Below are 24053 nucleotides of genomic sequence, written 5' to 3'. Positions count from 1 at the left end.
GGAGTGGTTAAACTTACGCAACAATTTCCTTGTAACCCTTGCAATTGTTTCTCGGTAATTCTCTCTTGATAAATCTACAAAAAAATAAACATCATCTCTTTACTATACCATAGCATAAAAAGTAATTTATAGATAAGTAAACCAGTGGAAAGCCAGAGCAGACTATTCAGAAACAGCAGTATGGACTACTGTAAAAACAACCATCTTGTAATATTGAAGGATACCACTCTCATTGGGTCGCCTTTTGTTTATCAAGTCAAGAGTATCTTTTTGTAGGTACATATCCTTCTTTATCTGCCTTGGCAGTTGGCTTCATTTCTAACTACAGGCTGGGGTAGATTATTTAGCATATGAAAATTGAGTAACACATTAAGAAGGGTAAAAAAAGAAGTAACAGTCCGATGAGCAGCTACTGTGTGCCCCAGTTCCTTATTTAAATAGCTCATCTTCACTTGGAAGATGAAGAAGAATACACACAATAAAGCCTGAAAAATGCCGTTTTCTTCTAACAGAGCTGTCACAGCCTTTAGCACACTATGCCTCAATTCCTTCTGTCTTTCAAGTGCAACCCTTGGGTGATGAGTGTTGCTTCCTGCACCTCAGAAGTACAAGGGCCCAACCATTCTGATCTGGGGGTTGGACCCGAGCTCCCATTCCCAGCCACAGCATCGCAACAGATTTTTATCTTGTATACCATCACTGAAGATGAAACAGTGTGTACACAACTTCTGTGTTGGCCAAAAAAGCCCATTCAATATAAAGAGAACTCCTCTAAGAGGTTCTTCCCTAAAAGAACCTGCTGGTTTTACAGCAGAAACAAAAGAATGAAAGCAACACTTCTGTCTGAACAGAATTAGGATCTACTTACCATATTCAACACCAGTGTAGAGTTTTGTCTCTTCCAAAGACACCAGACTTGGGACCCTGCATGAAAACAAACCAAGTATTACTATACATTACGGAAATCCTTGACTCTGAGTTTCACTGATATTTAATTCATTTTAACAAGTTAAAATTTATGCCAGTAGCGCCGAGGACATTTAGATTTATTAACAGTAAAATCTAACCTTTATAAACCAACCATACTTCTGGGTCAGACTGTTTGTCAGAGGCAAGTACACCATAAGGACACCTTGAACCCAAAATCTTGATTTCTCATTTCACAGAACCTTACTAGTTCCGTTAAATAGCCAGAGATTTGGCCTCATTGTCAAACCTACAAACACACTCGTCAAAACAAGCATGGCTCCTAGTCATCTTAGCGTAGAAAGGACAGATGAATTTCACTGCTGAGGCAGAATCCTTTCCTGATAAGTACAGCTGATGAAGCTTTTCTGACTTTGGTCCTTTCTTTATAATGTACCCATTATCTACAGAAGTCATGCTTGCTGCTACATGAAGTCACTATTAATAACCATACCAAAAAATAAAGCCATGCCATGATTTAGGTCAAACTTATCAATCCAAAGTATTTTAAGTGAATTCTTAGTGTTTGTGGATTTGCTTTATGCATAACCATGCAAAAGATACAGACTCAGGTATCACATGCCAATGAATTTTAACAACATAAGAACATATCCTACATACACTTGGGGGTTTTCGTGTGTGCGTGTTTTGGTTTTGCTGTGGGTTTTTTAAACCTACAATCTTGCCCCCTAAACATTAAGGTAGACAAATTCAAGTTTTCAAGGACAAAATACACCAGTGTATTATATTAAACAAATAGTATCAGCAAGTAGTCCCTATAAAAATAAATCTTCACATAAAATTGCACTGACAGTATAATCGGAACCAAGCTAAGCGAAGCAATGTGAATCTTACTCCTATCACAAAAGCTAAATAACACATCAGAAAACACTATAGATTCTATATCTGAGCATGTGCTACCAGATACTAAAATAAACTTTCAGATTTCAGGCAACGGCAAACTTCTATCTGTCAGAACCAGAAATAAGGGTCATTTTTCTCCTGTAAAAGTGAACACAGTACGCATAAGCGCTTCAATTATTGTGCTGATTAGATGAAGGAATGCCAATCCCAAGAAAAAGCCTGCAACCAAAAATTAAGTAAACAAACTGACTTCGCAACCCTTGTAACAGTCACATCTGCACTAACAAAAATCAAACTGAAGCATCTTTTTCTTAATTGATTTGGACATCAAGAAGTGGAGTCTTCATTTCATTTTCCTTGTTGTATTTCTGGCAGTGCTAAGTTAACTTGAAAACAAACCACTCCAAAAGTTTTCCCCACTATTTTTCCCCCAAAACTCAGCACTGGCCTAAGTGCCTAAGTAACAACTTGGCCACCAAGACAATTTCCAAAATATCCATCATCGATCCAGTACTTTGGTCCTGAAGAAATAAATATATATAAAGCTTCTGTGGTCTCACACACTTGCTCTTTTAGCATCATCTACATAAGAAAGATAACAGATAAATCCAACAATCTCAATCAGATATTAAGCAATTACTTCTTTTTTTGTACAGTATGCTGGATGTGTTGATATCTAAATGAGCTCATAGCAGCAAATTTTTTCTACAGTACTTTAACATATTTTTACCCTTAAACAGTTTTCCCTGATATAAATACACAAATTAAGTTCATGTAAAGCTTTCCTATCTATAAGGCAAGGAAAATTCAAGTGCAATTTCCCACTTTTCCCTTGGGCAGCCTACAGAAATAGTACAAATCTTTGTGCTTCTTTCCCATTCCCAGAAAAACACATTCAACTGTTCTTTGCCAGCTAGCCAAGTCTCTATTATTTAAAATAATGGAAAAACAATGCTCCAAGCTCTCTCTATGCTTCAGGTTCCTGAGCAAACCAGGAGTAACAATTCAACACATAGCATCCAGTAATCAAGAACTAGCCTGGTATAATCCTTACACTCCCATTACTCCACAGGCAGAACCATTTATTTCAACAAGGCTACTAACAGGATGAAAATATTATGTTCAAAACGCAACAAAGTTTTCCAGCTGGCCCACAAACTAAGATCCACGCTAATAATATTCAGCAATATAAGTGTCAGCCACTGAGCCAGAGAAAACGAAGTGTTTTACTTTGGACACACAAAAGGAAGAGGCATGAAATATTTTTCTTAATTTCAGTCAATACCAACAGCAAGATTCTCACAACAATGCTTCATGTAATGTATAAACAATGCCATGCTTCATTCTGTATCAGTTTTCAACACGGAAATTGCCAGGAAAATCCAACAGAAATCCCAATTAAACGGAACTTTGAAGAATTCATTCCCTTATTTGCCACAGTACAAAACCTAAAGCATCTTTGAGAAAAAATTATGCACTATGCTTTTCAACTTCCAGACATTTCACAGAGCACTTTATTCAAGTCTCTGTGTACATATTCCTCAGACACAAGTACAATTCAGCAGACACAGCTTTTCAGAAACAAGTAACTTTTAGCATCACTCCACTGAACCAACTGCAGAAGAAGTTTTTTCTAATTGCAAAAACACCCCCAAACCTGTGCCATGTTAAGGACCAGATCAAGGGCTGCTTCAACCTATTTTGACAGAAGAGACCAAGAGACAACAATCGGAAGGTGAACAAGGAGAAGACAGGGCTACTCACCGTGGAGGAGAAACTGTTTCCTTTTCTGTGTGCAGCTCCCCCAGCAGAGCTGGGAAGTTTCCTGGAGATGCCAAGAGAGGTTAGCTAGCCCTGCCCCTCAGCACACGGTATCACATCCTTACACATTTAAAAGAAGTGGTCTTATCCTTCACCTGTAGTCTGAACACCTTCAGTGAAAGGACATTAAGAAAGCTCCTACCAATGTCTGTAGCAAGTGTAGAGCAATACTGCATCCTAACTAACCAAGCTGTATTTAAGAGGGAGACAAAAAATGGATGCTCTCTGAATAATCCTGTTTTTGCTTCCCTACATCAGCTGCTTAGTGTTACCTTGTTAATAAGTAGGCTGCAAGGAAGGGAAGTCAAGAGGAACTCAACATCAGTAAAAGATTTCTCAACCTTAGAGAGCTTTATACTGTCTGCATTTGAAATAATCTTTATTTGCACACCATTAGAACCAGTATAACAAAAGGAGATTGATATTACTTACAATTACAGCGGCCCCTTAAGAAAAAGGGTAAAGTGTGTGTGCAGAAGCACTACGTATACCTGCGTACACCTCATGTGGCAGAGCGACCGTTACATCATGTTTCTGCAGGCACAGAGAAAACCCATGCGCTCACTGTCCCCCAGCTATGTCAGGATAATGCACCACAGCTCTGACTCTATGGCTTCGAACGCCTTAACTCACCCCAAAACACTACTGCTGTCAGAAAGGACTGCGCCTCAACCCCCTTTTTCCCCTTCCCCTTGTAACTATCTGTTTTGCATTGGAAAAGTAATTCACAGAACACACCTGAAATCAATGGCATCTCTACTACAGATGAAGAACACTATGTGGAATAATAATATAAATACACACTATTGAGTCCTGAAATAGCTTTCTATTAATTTGTTACGCATGGCACTTCAGCAGAGAACTCATTCATCCCCCAAAGGAGATGAAGTTTAAATTCCTTGCTAGTTACAGGCTAAAAAAAAGTCAACACCAAGTGATATTTATTAAAGTTGTATTTCCTGCTGAAATTTAACTATGCTTTTCAATTCGGACAAGTTTCAATTATGCAGTTTATTTATGCATGGATTCTGCACAAATTTCTTTGCGACTGAACTGCCTATCTTCTCCCTAAACACCTGCTCATGTCAAACATTCACAGTAACACCAAGCATTTAAAATAACATCAGCTATGATGCAATCTTCAGAAGGATATAAATTATGTCATTCATGTAAAACACATGGGAATTTTGCTCCCAAAACTGGGAAAATAAAAATTACAAACTACACAAAAGAACTGCTTGGTCTCCAAAAAAGCTGGATCATTATGAAACTTAAGTCATTTATGCTCAAGTTCACTAACCAAGGAAATCACTACTCAAGCACTTCACAACAGCTACACTGAAGTGTCTATACCAAGCATGTCTATCTACACACGCAATGTATACTTTTGAGCATACTGAGCATACCCAAGTCAAGTGTTGGTCAATTTAACAACATATCTTCTGTACTAAATACACCATTTTTCAGTTCCCAGATTACCAGTCATCAAAAGACAAAAAAAGGAATAAGAGAAACTAATGAATCAACATGAAAACATTAACCTAGATTGACAGGAAACTCAAGAAGGCTCGTGTCAACGTACACACGTGTAGATAAACAGAAGTTCTGAAACTTTTACTCTAATCAGTATTTATTAAGCTATGAAATAAGGAGAACATACCAGACCAATGCTGGGGAATTTTAATCAGTTTCAGCTTTATCAAACAATAATTAAAAAAGAAGACATCAACAGAAAAACTTTGTATATTAACTATTCAAGAAGCAAATCTGTTTTCAATAACTAATAAAATAAACACAGATTGCCAAGACACAAACCAGACTATTCTTAACAAGGAGAAATTAAGAAAGACATTTTGGAATTATTGGGGACTCTCAGGTTGTTTGACACTGAGGAACAAAAAACTTCTAACAGTCCATAGAAATGGACCAAGTGACTTCCCAGGAAACTTTTCAAGTTGAAAAGTTTCTCTAAGTGAACAGTGCAACAGACTTTTAAACATTATTTCCATAAAATGTTGTCGATGAATCGTAATACACTATCTACAATGAAACAAAACAGAATCCTGGGTTAAAAGTACTACTACAGTAAAATGTAGTAGTCTCACACTAGTAGAGTGGCCTTATATCTGCAACAGCTCTATTTTCCTACTGTAGGAGTAACTCCAAAAGAACTATAGCAACAACAAAACACCAAGCAGCAAATAGTTACCATGTTAGCGGAAAGCAATCTCATGCATTCATCTCTGCAATTTATTTTAAAGCGGAAAGGTTTAGAACGTCAATCCAGATTCACTCATTTTCTTCTCCCAAAACACTGCTCAACTTTTGTTATATTCTGATCCCTCTAAAAGATTACCATGTTTACGTAATACTGTGATTTAAAATTCATCCATCAAAAAAAGCCCGAATCTTGCATCTAGTGCACGGGAATTTCACGCAACAGCACAGGTGAATTATAACAACCAATAATGAAATAAGCATTTGGCCAACTTGTGACATCTGTAAACATATAGTTTTTATAATTAGTTTTCCCTATTACTTAAGAAAAAAAACCCAAAAAAACCCGAAACAAAACCAACCTACTTCTTCCCTCAGTCAAATCATCTTGCTTCATACTAGTCATTCTTATGACCAAGTCACTTAAATTAACGATCAAATCAGGCACAGATCAAATCAAGCACAGTGGTCTCATGCAGTTGCAGCCTGCTCCTAATGAAGAAAGCAGCTTCTCTCCTTTATTCACAGTACTGCCTTCTCCCGCCTGTCACTAAAGCAAGATTGCAAACAGACCCCAAAAACAAAGTCCGCAAATATTTGGGTAGCTTTCAGTTGTCACACAGAAAAATAAACCCCATACGTTCAGGGAAAAAGCATCTTGGCAGTAGGAGCAGCCTGCAGGCACGCAGAGTTCACAATACTAACTGAACCATCATATCTAATTCATCATCCTGCTACACACAAAGCTTTAAAGTTCATTCTACCCACATACTTCTCTTGCTGAGACTCAAATTACACAGCTCCAAGCTCTTCCCCATCTATGTGACTTTCTTTTTATTCAGCGAGCAGGCTAGAAGATTATAAAGGAACAAATACTCATCATCTGTCTGTCTTGGCAAGAATCTCCTGGTATCCTTAACCATCAAGATGAAGGAAAAAAAATCGAGCAGTTACACCTACTCAGCCCAACTTTACAGCCAGCACAAATAACAAAGCTGTACTACATGGTGCGTGATCAGCTATGGTTCATTGGAGTTAAGAGGCATAGGATATATCTGACAAGAAATGTCCTGTGCCAGTTTGTTTTAGACATATACACGTAGAATTTTTTTTAACTTATATCAAGCCATTTACCAATACCTGCATTTAAAACTATTCCCATACTGCCACTTTAGGACAGTGAGTATCATCACCACTCGTGCTAAGTACTACCTGTGAATACACAGTACTTAAAATAAGGGTGGTCTGTGTAACTAACTTAGTCCCTTTCAGTAAAAGCCCTTCAGTTTCAAATCTGAGTGCTTTATGTGCGTTCCCACCACTTGCAATGGGAATAGGATCTGGGATCTGACAAAAAATAACCCAGGAACTCACAATATAATAACAATTAAAAAGCCCTTTTTTTTTCCTGTTTTAATATTAAGTTTATCAAAAGACACCTCCTACATTCAAACTGGATATTTAGTTTTATGGACATACAGGTAGAATACAGTATTCACGGGAAGCTGTTTCATGCTGCTTTTTAAACCAAAACCTATCTCCTTCATTACAAATATTCCAGTTATTTCTTGGGGAAAGAAGAGGAAGGGAAAAAGGCAGTGGAGAGGACATCTTCCTTCTTGGTACAACTCCCTTCTGTGACCCTTGCTTGCATACAGTAACCCATTAAAACAGAATATACATTTTATAAGCAGCATCACTAGAATGAAAACCATCTGTCCTGGATGGATCAACTCAGCCTCATCTCTCAAGATGCTAAATTGATACTGAACTTTATAACTGTTCTGGCTAAACTGAATAAACTGACAGGGATCCTTCAGTATTCAGTCCACCTTACTAGGCCAAAGTACAATCTACTGTGCACAAACTCACTCTGCTTCCCTCAGATTGTCCCCCTCATTAAAAGTCCACGTTCCATTTGTGTAATTCAAATCATATGAAGAATGAGAACTAAAGCTTAAACAAAATTCATTCAACTTTGGCGCGCAAATTCCAGAGTCCTGTGTAAAGCCACTGAAAAGATAAATTGCCTTAACTGTGGTTTTAAAAAGCCTTAATGTAAACATAAAGAGTTTGGATGTAAGACCTGGTCAGAGTGGGCAGAAGATGTTTCAACGATATGCGTAAAGTCTGTCCAAAACCAGATAATGGTGGATTCTGAAGCTCTGCAGACATTTAGTAGAATGAACTATTTAGTTCCAAAATTCAGATTATGTGAGAAAAGTCTGATATTGATTTCTTTAGTAACACACTGATCTCAACATGTTCTCATGTAAATTGTCTATATTTAATAAGGCAGCACAGATAACTAACAGGATGAAGCAAATCTTCCACAAAATATACAAGTACTTGAGAAGCTGATTACAGACTAATGTCCTAATCTGTACATGAAGAATTTACGCTCCACCCCACAACAAAACTAATCTACATGAACACATCCTGTTGACAGCTGTAATTCATGCTTCTCCACAGGTGGTGAGGTTGGTTCTTCTACCAAACAAAGCTTCAGTTACTGACAATCAGATAGTCTAGACAAAGGTGCAAAACTGCTTATTCTTACACAGGTGTTTCATTCCTTGGTTAACAGGTTAGTATAGCTACAATAGATTTATTGTTCTTTTTTGGTTGGTGTTAAAGACTTCGCGGGCCAAGATAGCCTTGTATTTTGAAGTTCAAGGATCCAAGAACAAAAAAATCCTTCTCCTTTGATGGACCAACACTAGAAACACTGTCCTTGAACCCGTGAGCCGTATGAACGGCAAGCGTCTAGTGCTTGCTGCCTTACAGATGCCAGGGCAGGATTCAGACTGAATCAAGAAGTGATGCTAACGCGGTCCCACATTTTCCCAATATGGACCCACAGCACATGGCTGGTACAGGAACAGCCCATGCCTCCTGAAAGGTGTTGGAGTCCTTATTCCAGAAGATAGTCGTAACCAGCCCGAATGCCCTGCACTGCCTCTTTTACCAAAAGATTACTACCCTGAACTTCCTATGGTAAAAGATGACCTCCCCAAAGCTCTCCAGCTGCAATGTTCTAACACAGGCTCAAGAGAAGCCTCTCCCACCGTACAAGCAGCTCACAGAAGTAATGCCTTTGAGACTGTACCAACGCTCCTTGGACTTTTAATGGATGGCACTTTGGCAAAGAAAAATCTCAGCAACAACTTTATAATCACCAAATACAGATCACAGCCACAAGCTTAATTGAAACCCTCCATATTATTTCAAATATGATACTTAACAACAGGAATACAGAAATCAAACTCGTAATTGCCACTAATGTTAGTATTTCAACATATTTTCTCAAAGAAGCCAAAGCTAAAGTAGCAATCCCATCTATTAAAAACAGTCTGTTTTAAAGCTTGAACTACTGCAACGCAACAGAAAGTTCCTATTACTTCCAAAATGAAAGCTTACTCAAGTGTTTATGGTAGAGTTCTACTGAATGCTGGCACCAGTAGCCAGGTTCTGCTGTGACATCATTCACAGGGGTTTGAGCATTCAAATGGGACTTATTTCCTATTTTAATGTGAGAAGACAACCAGCAAGAAGTTAAGTTCAGAATGTTTATGACTTTACTTGTTCAGGGTGACAGGAATATCAGTAAGATGGCACCACGCTATGGTTTGAAGGCTTCTTTTAGAGGAGGGGAAACACATGAGTGAACGCCTAGCTTCTATTTTCTTTACATAAAGTAGCATCAGAAACACAATGCTGTCACCTACCTTTTTTAAACATTTTTGGAGTCTTGGATGAAAAAAGCACTTAACGTTATTTCACATTTTAAGTACTCAAGTGTTCCTGTAAGTCACTATTTCAAATTTCTGTGTCTTTATACTAGTATGAGAGTTCCTTAAAAAACAGCCACTAGAAGCAGTTGTGTGATAATAGCAATAAGCACTAAAACCCAGTATGAAGTAGTGTAATTGCTAAGAATGTTATATAAAAATAAATTTTACTTACAGATGAGCCACTCTTTCTCCTTTCAGAGGAGGCAGAATGTTCCCAGAACCAATCAAGCAGTTATGCACTATAGCAAGACACTGCTGCACATCATCTCTTAAACAAAGAAAAAAACAATCCAATTACTTATCTGTTAAATGCTTGAAGATATACAAATGATAAACCATGTTTTGTGGAGTTTTACAAAAGCTCTTTTCTTTAGCTATGTCACTTCCAAACACAAGAGGGAGCACTACAGAAATCAAGTTGTGCTTTTTTGATCCAATCTAATTCTATTACAGAACTTCAACATTCAACTTTGTTTTCTGAAAAACTTGTTTTGGGGATTTTACATTCTGAAACATGAAGGAAACATCAGCATAATGATATAAACTCATCTCAAAACAGACAGCTTTACCCCAAAAATTGTTCTGAAGAATTTTATGTAGATCTCAGATAAAACCCATGAAATAACTCCCCACCCCAAGGCCAAGGAAAGTCCTTCCCACCATGAGTAGGATGAGGGAACACCACCTTTATGAGTGAATATTTTACAGTCTGAAAATATATCCTAGTGCAAGGATGTTATTTTAGAGAATTAAGTTGTTCACACAGAAAAAAGGAATTTTTAAAGCTGTCTCATCTAAAGTAGTAGCATTTAGAATATAGTTACAAATTTTGCCCTTTGTTCTCATTTTTGTGGTAAGCAGCTGATTTGTGAAATACCTCCTTTCAGCCCTCCTAAGAGGTTCCCTCACTGAATAGCTCTTAGTACTCATGCATTACTTATAAATAATACGGGTGGGTGTTCAACAAAGGCTGTTAGAATTTTTCATTTTATCTTTTGCATTAGAAAATCTTACTCTGAAGCTCTTCAAAGTGTAAAAAATGTTCAATATCCAATTACTACTTAGTGGAATACTGGAAAAAAGTTTGACAAAAATTCAAGCTCCAGAAATATTGCAATTCAAAGCAATAGCAGGCTCACCTACTATTCTATTTATTCACACCTATTATTCCCTCAGCAACTAATAGTATTCTCTACTCTTGCAGCTTTGCTATCTTGCCTTCCAATTTAATTTGCAATTCATGCACTAGGCTATATTCTCACAAATCACCACCATTTATTTCCATTAGGTAACACAGTGAAGCTTTTACCAAATCAAAGTCTGATTCTATTACAAATCAACAGCTTTACATACAAGGTGTGAAAGAGAAAAGAAAAAACAAAGGAAATAAGCATGGAAAAACCCATACAAATAAACCAAAAATAGGAAACACATCCTTTCTTCTTTTAGTCGAAGTATACTTTCTGATTGCAGTTTGGTGGCATTGATTTGTCAAGCATATATTGTCTTTTCCAAATTAAAAAAGCCAGAACTTGGTCAGACAGAAAAAAATTTAGGAGTCTGATACACCAGGCCCTGCTTCACCTAGGGCTGCACTTTACAGCACGAGGTATAACGTCACAGGCTATGAACATTACTTGAAGTATATATAGCTTCAAGGGCATGAAGGTTTAACATGAGAAATAAAGAATGTTCGAGATTTAATGCTTGTAAACAGCTTGAGCTATTTGATACTTGTAGATGCTTTAGCACATCCTAAACTCATGATTACCTTGTGCTTAGGAAACTATCCTTACAAAGCACAGTTTCACACCAACAGAGTTTAACAAGATTGGGCAGCTGTATTCTTGCCTCCATTCCTATTTGTTACGCCACTGACTCTGCCTGACCTCCTCAGTTTCACTACTGCCACTTTTGCAGGGACACGCTATGTACCGAGTTCATTCACTCGTAGGAAGGAAGTGGAGAGAGGCAAATTTCCAAGCCAAATCAGTTCTCTGTTCCGCTTCACAGCTTAGGAACACAAATGGTTGTACCAAAGTAACAAGATAAGAGTCCAGAGGAAGAGCTCTTTTATTGCTGACTACAGTTAAATGGAAACATAATTTGTGGTATGTTTTTAAAAAAAATCTGGACAGAAAAGTCTTTATACCAACATGAAGTGTCTTACGATTTTTATTTTGTTTTTAAAGACCATTTCTGTTCAAAATAATATTACCCATTTTATGAAATGCACTTCCAAGCTACCTGTACTCTTAAGAGTTAAAAATCTTGGAAATCTTGGAATAATATCGAAGACAGTGTAACATTATAGTATTTTACTACTTAATTTTTGTACTGCCAGTAAGACTGGCACTAACTACGGTGGATAAATGCACCTTCTCCATATTACGTATCACCACTAACCTGGACATTTCTAGTTTTCCAATTGCATAGTGCTCTAATCTGGTGAGCTCAGGCTGAAGAAAAGTATCCAGCAAATAAAAAGCAAAGTTTATCTCCTCAGATGAAGGAACATGCCACTGGATGTCCAAGTTCCACAGGTCACCTGGTTTACCCCAGTCCTATAGTAAAGACAGACATTTCATATTAATCAAACTATGAAGCAAATTTTAAAAACAAAATTACAAAAAAAATCGAAACACATGAACTACCTACTGCTGTAAAGCACTTAACCTGACAATTCCAGGAAAAAAAACCCAAGAACACAATAAAACCAAACAGAAATCCCAAACCTACTATAAAGTCTGCATGTATCTGGAAAACAACACATACCTGAAAGGACTAAAAGGAAAAGGATTGTATTGGTCTAATTAAAATATAACTTTGTTACTCCTTTGGCTGGATACAAATTCAGAAATATTTCTAAGTACAACTCAGACTTTTGATATTCCTATAGATAGATAGCATAAAGAAGCTAGCCCATTTAATAATACTCCTTTTCAGTTTTGAATCATAATCAGGAAACTTAGGACTTTAATTTTAAAAAATAAAAAAGCTAAATTTTAAGTTGGACTTTCCCTACAATGCTAGGTCATCCCACAACAAAGACAACATTTTATATTTTGGCTTACAAAGAGCTCAGACTTGCTGTAGAATTAACACCACTTGAGTACTTGGAAGAAAAAAGTGAATATTTATTACTAGTTCACATTCAAACATGAAGTGCATACTTCGGACTACATTAATTAATAGATAGGCCTTCGCAGTCTTCACTTTCCATCTCCTGTCTTTGTCCAATTTTACATGGTAATTGAATATTACGAAACTTCACCATCTGTTCTTAAAATGCCTGATCGATGTGACTGGCCAAAAAGCACAAGAACTACAGTAATACAATTACTCAATGTAGCCTGCTATTACGTCTCTTCCTTGGAAGAGCAGGCTAGTCCTCTTTCAATATTACTTGAGAAAGTGAAGAACTGCAGTTTTACACTGGGACAGGGTAGGAAGCACGTAAGTGACAAACTCAAGCCGTTAATGGCAATTCAGAGCTGATATAATACACGCTTTCTAAAGTAGCTGCTCAAGTATGGAACAGCAAAGTAATTGTGATTTATATTTTTTTTCAGAGGAGGAATTAAAAACATAAAGCTATTTATGTGTTGGGGCATTTACGATTTTTTTGTTTGTTTGTTAAATGAGCACCTGGTCCAACTTGATCTTCCCATCCGTTTATAAAACCATACTGGCTTTCAGTAACAGGCATAAGATTGTCTGCAGTTGTAAAATTATGTAAAAGAACACTTTTCAGCAAAATACAGCTTTATATTCAACAGACCAGCTAAAAACTGCTGCACTGTTCATCTGTAATAGTGGCAAATTGACCTCAAAGTCTTAACTGCAGAGTAACATACTACTTTTGACAGTTTCAGTATTTTTTAATATTGTCACTTCTACCTTCTTTTTTATCTCAAGCTCAGTGCAGAATCATTGTTTGTTTGTTCTTCTGCCTACCTGTAAAATACGATATCTCCTTTCTTGCAATCGTTTAGCACTGATGTACTCATTTTCCCATGCACTCACCATTACTTGTTATATCTGATAACCACATTTACAGGAAGAGGAATAAGGAAAGGCTGCAGCTCTCATCCACAAAAGCAGATGAAAATCTAAGTTTGTCCCAGTGCAAAAATGCTTCCTATGACTGGATATTTAAAGTGAACAGCAAAATTATCCCACTAAATGCTGAACTTAACTGCTTATACCACTGTACTTCATGATAGCTGGGGCTCAATTAAATGCATCATATATTACAAGATTAAGAAACATAAGCAGGCACTCTTGCTTTGTATTACCTTACTGTAGTCATGCAATCATTGTAAAACACCCGTCATAAAACACTAATACATCATACTATAAAACTATTCAAAACAGTCAGTATTCATTTTTGCTATTAATATAATTGTAACTTGCTATGTTTCAAAGCCCAAAGCATCTTTCGATTACACTTTCCATTGCTGCTACCTATATTCAGAAATCTCCAAATCAAAACAAATAATATAGTGTATGATTGGTTTTTTAAAAAAAAAGTCAAATCCTCTAATCCTAAATAAATGAAAATCCTTGCCTTGATAGGAAAGTATTCAGAAAGAGGCTTGTCAAAGCCACCTGGCACACTGCAGTACTCTGTGGGGTAGATAAGTGTAGCAGAACGAAGAAGATGGTGCAGTAGGTTACAAGACAGAATGTAACCCTGCTTACAGGTTAAATGTAGGGTTCGCTGCAGAATCTTCCCAAGCTGCTCCCTGTATGGTAGCAACTTCTTTCCATCCACTCGAGTGATCTGATAGGAAAAGACAAACATTTCAAAGGTAAACAGAACTGATTCTGTTCTAGCGGACTAAAGAGGATTACACTGCTCAACCGATCCTCAATAACCATTTATATGAAATGCTTTCATTTTTTTCCCACGTACACACCATATGTTTATTTTCTTCAAACGGCACCCACTTATGTCGCATTTAAAGTTAGATAAGAAAAAAGTTATGTAGTGTCATTCATACAACATTTACTTTGTTTTAATAGCAGAAGTTTATTTTCTTCTTCTTTCAGGGGCATTAAACAGCATTCAGCAATGTACACGCATGGGAAAAACATTCTTTGCAATACCTCTGACAAAAGCTGAAGATTCCAAAGTAGCTCCTTATCTAGTTCTTCATCATGTAATACATCATCATCTAGAGGAACAAGCGATAAGCACTGCTGTAACAACACTGCAGTCGAGTTTTCTAAACAAGCTAACTCATAAACCAGATGCTTGCATCCCAAAAATTTAGTCCCAATCCTTCTATTGCAGCCTTCCAATTCATACTGCACCCACCTCCAACTGGAAGTTACTTGAGCCAATTTAACATCTTGAATGTTTTTTGAGAAACTGAGGAATGTCTGGAGACATTTTAAACTGCCACATTTTTAAAGCAGCACACTCCTGTAGCTTGATAGATTTCTGCCTTGAAATTACACAAATGGTTGTTGGTTTGGTTTTTTATACAAAATAATGGACAGGATTAATTTTCCATCATTGAAATGAAGTTGTGGAAGACACACGGAAGTTTTAAATATTATTTTCACATTTAACAAAAGTCAACCCAAAACAAAGTAAATAACACTAGAAATCTTATAAACTTACTGACTGTGAGGTGAGTTATAACATTGCAGCAATGTGGTACAAACAACTTCAAGGATTCCTCAGGGCGACACTGGAAACGGCATCATAAATAGCCCGTTTTAAAAAAAGATGCCTTATGCAACTCAGCACACACACTGATAAAAGACTTCTAACAACATTATTGAAAAAGAGAGAAGAATAGATTGTATCTCAACTCCAATTCAATCTAGAGTCAGCCTGACTTCACAATTTTTAGACACTCTGTAAAACCTAAATTTAACAAAAATACAAGAAAAATACTTTGTGAATTAACGTCTTGAAATATTTCTATATGTAACTATCCAATTTTAGAAGATATAATATTAAGGACCACCTGTATCTACATGAAAAATTAAAGATCTTACATAAGGAAAAGTAGCAGTATTGGCTTTTTTCTTTTTTAAACTAAAGACCAAGTGAAGTCAGAGCATTTTTTCCTCACTTTTACTGCAGCTCGGCACATATCAGCAACCATTCGACCAGCAACTCTCGTCTCAAATATATTTGAAACAGCAAAGTTAAAAACCTTCTCCAAGGCAACCTAAAAATGAGTACGGAAAGATGGAGGTTACTTTTTTAAAAGAGAAAACTAGGTATCATAAAATGTTTGATGTTACACAGAAGGGAGCATCTGTACATAATATTGTATTCTTTTCAAACAGAAGACTGCAGTCACGATTCACATTAAAAAATCAGAATAGAGAGACAAAGTGGTTCTGTAGAATGCCTAAAGTCGAGTAAAACAGAACTACCATCACAATTAAAGCTGACAATACTAGAGAATGGAAAGACTTAAAAATTACATGAATAGTAACTGCTCAGAAAAAAAAATCCTAAATGTTATCAGTACACATGACTTGCACTCTATGCAACACCTATGTCTAATTGTAGAACTAGTGCCTTGAGCAGAAGAAAAAAGGCTGCTATGGAAGTAGCAATGACAAAAGTTTTGTCAAAATCGTTTCAGTTTGCAGATTTTCACTTTTTTTCCCTTCTTATTTATTGCAATACTGAGTTACGGCAACACACTAACAGGAAAATACATAACAGCATCCACCACCATTAAAATAATTCAATTACAGGAAGGTCTATATACCCCTCCTTCCCCCAAGAGCTTATAAACAAAACACACAGTGCTTTAACTGGTGACATAATGGGACACTGCCTTCAGCTGGAGACTGCAGACACTTCTCAAACGTTCACTTTGGGAAGAAAGGATGTCAGATAAATCTTGTTGACTAACATAAGCTTGGGATGCTTCTGAGCACAGAAAAAGTCTTCCCTGAGTAAGTCACAGTCCACATGCTATTTCACATGTGACAGTGAAGCCATGACATCTCTTAGTTAACAAATAGGGAATTAACTATCAACTATTTAAGTGGGCAGCATGTTTTAAAGCAGCTTATTACCATCCAATACCTCACAAGGCAAGCTGAACTATATACAGCATAGATCGCATATGATTAATAATGAACAACCAGGGAAAATACAAACTAAACACTTAATGACAATAAAGAATTCGCTTAAGACTTACATTAATCAAAAGATTCCAGACAAAAATCATACCAAAGTGTCCAATGCAATGGCTCAAAATGTACAAAACCTAGCATCCCCAAATATATGCATAATGTAACGTGAACAGATTAAAATGTGTTATCCCAACCTGCAAGGGAAGAACCTGTCGTATAACAAGATGGATTCTCCACCGCCCTCCCTCAAGAGTTATTTTAATCCAGATAATTTTTCTGATCCCATTAGCCACACGGCCCCTTGAACAGTTTCTTTTGCCCAGCTGAAGAAGTGGTAGGGAGAGGGAGAGAAGGAAAGCAGGGGATTGGGTAGGTTAGCATTACCATCAAATGACATGAAAAGTCACAGCCTAAAATGATTAAGTGATAAAATACGCTGTTACAATGATTTCTCCTAATGTTTATCCTCCGTTGGCAAGAGAGCATCAAGAACCTCAGAACACTGTACTGATACATATAAAATCATAAAGAAATTTGACATGAAGTCCTAAACTTCCCCTCCCAGCCCTTTCCCTGGTTAAACGTGAAAGTTCACAACAGGATAACGAAGGAAGGATCTGAATGCACCAGTCATTCACAACAGAAGATTAAGTGTCTTAAAGTTAGATGGAAAGCCCACGTTCTACGTACCTTAAAGATGTCCTTTGAACACTGGGTAAGGATTGTACTGAAAGTAGAAGAGAGACCTAATTCCACTAGACTCTCTAGATGAGTCATTTTCTCAGTTTCAGTCTCCTCTCTTGTTTGTTCTAGTGTGCTGCTCTCTATAAGTCCAAAACACCTACACAAATAAAGTACAATGTTAGTAAGTGGAACCTGAAAGTTTTATTAAGTTCTTCACGCCAAGCTTTCACCTATCCTTAGCTTACTCACCTATCCATAAACTGCAGCACAAAATCCTCGAATTCAGCAGTTGCAGAGCACAATTCTCTTTCCACCTATAGTTTTCCGACACAAAAGAAGCACAAAAGGTTGGCTTTTCTTAAGGAAACATAACATAAAGTTTATTTCCTATATTTACTACTTCAAAAACACTTCCACTTTTTAAGTGATAGAGACTACAGTGCATTGCCCATTAAAGGTTGTATAGTCAAGTACACTGCATGAAACAATTATTACATTTTCTTTACGCTTTCCTGTCCAATTTCCTGGCCTTGATGTCTAGCCAAATAACCTCTCGCAGCAAAATCGGGTCTGCCTCCATGGATACAACCTTTGGCCTTACTACTGATCCTCCTTTGCAGCAGGAGGTCAGCGAGTGCCAACTGTGGTGGCAGACTTGGCTCTGCTGACGTATTTACATTACACATTCAGCGTATAAACTCCTCTTAATTTTTGAGTGCTGCAGCTCTGGGGCAATCAAATTAACCTTCTTCCAGTAGCTGAGCATTCAGAATCTGTGCAGCCTGTAGCTACTAGCTGTTCTCTGAGCTACAAGAAGTCTTTCTCTCCTGTATTTTTTCCTATGTAGAAAAGAACAAAGTATTAGAACAATGTTGGAGAAATAGAGTGCAAGGACCTCTCAAACTACAGAGGCATATGAACAGCACCGCAAAGCAGCAAACGGAGTGACCGTGTCTAATAACAAAGGGGCAGCAAAGGATAAAATACAGAAAAGGAAGATAAGGCTCACTCTCTAATGATGTTACTATCTCTTGATTGGAAGAGATTAACAAACATCGGAAGCAATAGAATCTTAATCAGAAAAAGAGAAGTATGACTGCAGGAACACTTTAAAGAGGTGTGTTTTGAAATTATTTCCCATAGGAGGAAATCAGCCTGGAAAAGTTAGAGAGTCCATTAGTTTTTTGACAGATAAATACAAATAGTTGGAGTTCAGGGGGCTGGGTTTTTTTTTGAGGGTGGTGGTGGGGTTGTTTTTTGTGGGGTTTTGGTTTTTGTTGGGGGTTTTTTTTTGGTTGTTTGGGTTTGGTTTTTGTTTTGTTTTGTTTTGTTTTAAAGACAGTTTTCAACAACAGGAGAGCAGATTCCTTCCAGAGTCTCCCAGACAATCAGTTACCTGTTACCTTGCTCTAAGCTGGACTAGTTTTGAACAACAAATGATGTATATACATCTTACCACAACACTGTAGTCATATGGGGTTTTTTTTGTTTTTCTTTATTGTTACCTTAATGTTTTATGGTGACAAGAAGCTTCAAATATTTAATGGTAACAAAGCTGCTATTTTCTTAGACTCAGAAATGTTTAGATTGCAAGGGACGTCGGGAGACCACATAGTCCAACCTCCTACTCAAAGCAGGGTAAGCTCAGAGTTGTATTACACTGCACAGGGCCTTGTGCAGCTAAGTTTTGACATAAAAATATTAAACTGCTTGATTTTAACATTATCTCTACAACAATGTATCACTAAGAAGCAATGCTAAGAACACACGGCCAATTTGCACGCTGATGTCAGCTCTACCACACTGAGTGGAAGCAAACATGACCCACGTCTTCATTTTTTTTGTTGCATTTCTGTTTAACTTAGTTTTATGTATATAAAAAGAGAGTAGCAAACATTATAATTCGAAAGAGATTATTACATTGCTAGAAACTAAATTGAAAACTAGGTTCAGTGTTGGTTTTATAACTACACAGCACTCTTACCTCTGAAAGATCATCTCTTTCTTGCAATACAGATGAACAATCTACTAAAGGCACCAAAGTTGAAAACGTTGCAATGAACTGGAACGTAATCTGTTGAGAGTGGCAAACAGCTCTTTAATAAGTGTTACTGTATTCTACACATTAAAAAGCTTTTGTAATTAAGGTATGGGAGCTAAAGCAAACCATTATATTAAAAAAATTTCCAGAGCCTAATTCTTCCACCCCAAAACTTTACTAGTTACTTCTGATTTCATATGTAAAACTTATGAGTCAACACTATGCAAAACCCCCTCAATTTTTCTGGGTAAAGTAACACTTATTTTGTGCTGAACTTCAAAGTTACAAAAACTCTGTAATGTTTACATTGTTTGAATAGTTGAGTAATATGAATTCCTGAAGATGTGGGCTTTTAGGACCTAATTTAACAAAAAACTAGCGATAAAGGTCTTCCTATCAATCTTCAAAGACTAGGAATATTTGCCAGGAGCTTTGAAACCTCTATTTTATCTTGTTTTTTAGAGCTGCCCCAAAAGCCAGTACAATGCTTATCACAATTTGCTGTTAAAGATTCACTTGGCATTGTCCGACAAGCCAAAAGCATTATCTTAAGTTAGAGGCTTGTAATATTAACTTTTTACAAATAAAATTGCGCAGGAACAAAACCAGGCTAAGAACTTCTGGAACCATGAGTTACTTGCCTTCATACGAAGATAAAAAAAAGCTTTAATAGTGTACTAGTTGGCTAGCTATCTTCTAAATAAAGGTACGATTTATACACTCACCATACACTTGCTGAAGTCATTTGGATCCACCCCAGGCAATGCTCTCATCAGTAGAGGTAGCATGTGTGTTGGACCTTCCGGAAACCACTTCCCCCCAGACACCAGGCTACGAGCTACTCCAATTACACAGCTTAACGTAGCTGTGAGCTGATGAGGTTCTGTCAATGTCTCCAGCGCAGGATATGTTCTACAGAGTTGAAGAGCAGTCATATTAGAAGCAGTAACATTTCTAAAGTCTTCAAAGTGGATTGCACATGTTATTTCCTACAGAAAGGGTACAAAATTTCTGCAAGAAAAATTCAAGCTAATCAATGGTTCCAGAACTTTTTCTAATCTTTTTCCAATGCACTTAACATTGCTCTATTAGAAAGTGTTCCCCTTTCATTTGATCAGTCCTATTCACAACAAATTCAGGATCAAATAATTTGTTAGCAGTTGCAGAATAGGAATTACTAACAGCATGGCCTCCCAGATTCAAAGCTACGACGATTCTAGTGTTTGAACTTTAAGCTAACACAAGCTGTGTACTTAAAAGTGCAAGTGTGAAAACTTGCCTTGACTGCCCCTGAATAGATAAGGGCTATATTATTTAGTGTTACATTGAAGTCCATACTTTTTACATAAAGCCCTGTTAAGTTACTGTGATTTTTAAACCTTTTTTACACTAAGTACTTTTTAGCAAACTGCCTAACAGTTCCTACTGTTATCAACAACGTACAGTGCAAACAAGAGTCAGTTCTGCCCTTGCCCTACGTCATTCAAAGCACAAAGGACCTACATCTACTCAACAAAATGAATTTGGAACTGCAGCCAGGGCAAACATACCAGTGATAGTTTGAACTCCTGAGCAGACGTTCAGTCTGCTCTCAAAACAGAAAAAGTAGTCATACCCAACAGAGGCATCCACTGCTGTCGTCCTTAGGACTGTTATGCTTGAAAGGTTTTCATGTAAGAGCAGATTTATCAAGTTTTTACACACAGTTGAGTCAGGAAGGTATGGAACTCAGGAAGGGCTCTTCAAGACAAACTCATTTCTCCACTGTTTTTACAATATGAGTTGTAAAAGTACAAAAGACCACATAGGAGGGGGAACGTGACTAGAGAGAAAGCTTTTCATTGGGGCAGGAAGGAACTACAGTTTTCTTTTGGAATTTCAGGCACCAAGGTATTAGTAACAGCACAAAGTATTTTACATGGGCACGTACTTCAGTGATTTGCTTACAAAGTCAGAAGCAACGACAGTAATTTTGAACAATCTGTAACTGTAACATACTCTGACACAAAACAAATTACTACACAAACACACGATACCATCATTTATATTTGGCCCAATCGAAAGCCAGAGAGAAGGCATAAGGTGGCTCATGAATAAAGGCTACGAAGTCACTTATTCAACTGATACGCCCACTGTCTGACACAAAATGCTAACAGAAATACAAACCACATGAGGACTACTCTATATTGCACAAGTTATGAACAGTTCCCAGAACTGTTCCCAGCTGGTCCCAAAACACCATTTGCCAGGTGTTTAAAAAACCCACAAAACAAATAAACAAAAAACAAACTCCTCCCTCACTGCCTGTCCTGATTCAGGCAGATTGCTTGGGGGTGTGCATTAGCAGCTCCTCTCACTGCAAGCATTCATTTGCAGCAAGGAAATTGCTTATCACTTAACATGACTGCTTAGCATATTTATTTGTTGGGAAGGGAACAGGGAAGTCGTAATGTTTCTGCAGAACTTACTTCTCAAGTACAGGTGGAATTACTAATTCAGGACGCATCAGTGCAAGGTTCTGCAGGGCTTGGGCAGCCTCCAGGCTTCCAGTTTTACTGAACATAGCCAGAAGCACAGGTTGAATAATGCATTCTACAAAGTCTGTAACATCCTGATCAGTAAGTTTATGACTATCAGGCACAGGAGTTAACCAAGTCATTTTCTTGTAGCGCTCACGATGCAGCCTTCTGACAACACCACTGGGTAACCTCTGAAGTAGTTTCATCAGTTTGTTCTGTTGGAAATACAAGAAATATTATTCAATTACTTGGTAGTAGCAGAACCTGAGTTGCTAAGCATACAACAGACATTTAATAAGCCAGTATCTTGAAATTACACAATTGCAATAAAAGGAAACTCAGAAGAGCTCTAAAATACAGCATTCATAATTTGTCATTAAACTTCAGTTCCCAAAATATTAACAATTATGCTGCCAGCACTGCGCCTTATGATTTAAAAAAAATCATGAAAAATACATACAAAGGATATAGTTAAGAATCAAGATTACGTACCAGTAATTGGGACATCTTTGAGAGCATTCTCTGCGCATTCATGTGTAAGCAAATATCCTATTCTAGAACAAGTCAGCTCCTTTGGCACTGCTTTGACCAGCCTTGCTATTTTAATCTGTAGCTTTGACCAGCTATCACAGGGAGATTCTTACATTCTCCAGTAGAAGACTCCACTAGCTACACCATCAAAAAGTTACACTTCACCAAACTACATGTCCGTTAAAAATCTTTTTTGCTTTGGTTAATCAAAACTAGATTTTGCTAATTTGGGAGACAGCAGTAGGCCAGGAATACAAAAGCTATGTCACACGAGTAAAACTGATGCTGTACATCACCCTCCTTTAAAGTCCTGATTTCTTCTTCTGAACCATATATGAATTAGATGTCTAGTTTTGGACTACTAAACTGCACTTGGGTTAGATCTTTGAAGAATACTCCCATTAGCTGTGGTCCTGACATCAGAATAAAAGTATGATTTGAATGACAGTACAGTCACCTGTCTTGAAAATTAAAGCCTCAAAATATTGTACAACCAACAGACAATCTGGCTATTGGAGCACATAGTGCATCTATCAACATGTTTGATTTGACAGGTTTGACCATCGAAATTACAGCCAAAGTTATTGTCTTGACATATAAAACACTCACCAGCCAGCGCCCATTATTTGAAGGATGGTAAAAAGAGGCAATACTATTGAACAATCCGGACAAGTGCTTCTGCACTAGTTTACTTGGTCCACCCTGTAAAAAATAAACCACAGAATTTTATTACCCGGAATAAGTTAAAATGAACAGGTGAGCACTCTCACCACAGCAGTACCTCAAAGCATCAAATCACATCTGCAAATTCCCTCCCTTCCTCACCCTCAGCTCAGCACTAAGTAGCAAGTTCTCTCCATCTGATCTGGCGAGGTTCACCCTAAAAGAGTCACTCAATTGTTCAGCAGGTCCCAAGCGCGTATCCACAGTGGCACTTGTGCCTAGCTGTTCATTTCCAGAATGCCACAGACAGCAGCTGGGAAATAAACCCTGCCATCCACATCCCAAACTGACAGTGAAACAATGCACTTTAAAACAAACCTTGAGCAAAAGATAGCCTAAAAACCACACTTCTGCAGTGAGCTAAACAGAACAAACATTACTTTTAAATACATACTTGCTTAAAGCCTTGCATTAGGTTTTGTTCCACTTTATGAAAAAGTTACTAACCATCATGGCTGTGATCCACGTTACCGCATGTCCTACATCGTAAGCATTTGTTAAGAATCTTGGAACAACAACTTGATTGCTTCCCACCGGAAGATTTAAACTCCTCAAAACTCTGGTAAAAATCTGAAAAAAAGAACAAAATTGGTATAAATTAATTTATGCCATAAAACTGGCATAACTTAATTTTCTAATCAAAAGGCGTTTGGTGGGTTTGGTTTTTTTAAGCAATATAACTGCCACGAACATCTTTTAAAAAAATCCGTAAGCTGAAAGATTCAAAGGTCATATATGCTATTTCTCAAACGAATACCACTAAGATTTACCATT

General features: G+C 37.3%; 1 protein-coding gene across 2 annotated transcripts in view; it reads right to left on the bottom strand.

The window, feature by feature from the left end:
- PSME4 (proteasome activator subunit 4) overlaps positions 1–24053 on the bottom strand; it is a 65239-nt gene that overhangs the window by 23079 nt on the left and 18107 nt on the right. For both annotated transcript variants that reach the window (XM_054820428.1, XM_054820426.1), the window contains 15 exons: positions 23727–23849; positions 23166–23258; positions 21975–22240; positions 20232–20418; positions 19450–19539; positions 17715–17779; positions 17472–17622; positions 15755–15853; positions 15295–15364; positions 14775–14842; positions 14233–14448; positions 12069–12226; positions 9835–9930; positions 869–924; positions 18–74 (listed from right to left, as the gene is read on the bottom strand). In XM_054820428.1, coding sequence (XP_054676403.1) covers positions 18–74; positions 869–924; positions 9835–9930; positions 12069–12226; positions 14233–14448; positions 14775–14842; positions 15295–15364; positions 15755–15853; positions 17472–17622; positions 17715–17779; positions 19450–19539; positions 20232–20418; positions 21975–22240; positions 23166–23258; positions 23727–23849 — 1795 coding nt within the window. The remainder of the gene's footprint in view (positions 1–17; positions 75–868; positions 925–9834; positions 9931–12068; positions 12227–14232; positions 14449–14774; positions 14843–15294; positions 15365–15754; positions 15854–17471; positions 17623–17714; positions 17780–19449; positions 19540–20231; positions 20419–21974; positions 22241–23165; positions 23259–23726; positions 23850–24053) is intronic.

This window comes from Grus americana, chromosome 3 (genome assembly GCF_028858705.1).
Source record: "Grus americana isolate bGruAme1 chromosome 3, bGruAme1.mat, whole genome shotgun sequence".
Classification (NCBI taxonomy): Eukaryota; Metazoa; Chordata; class Aves; order Gruiformes; family Gruidae; genus Grus; species Grus americana.
This window is presented reverse-complemented; position numbering and strand designations above follow the sequence as displayed.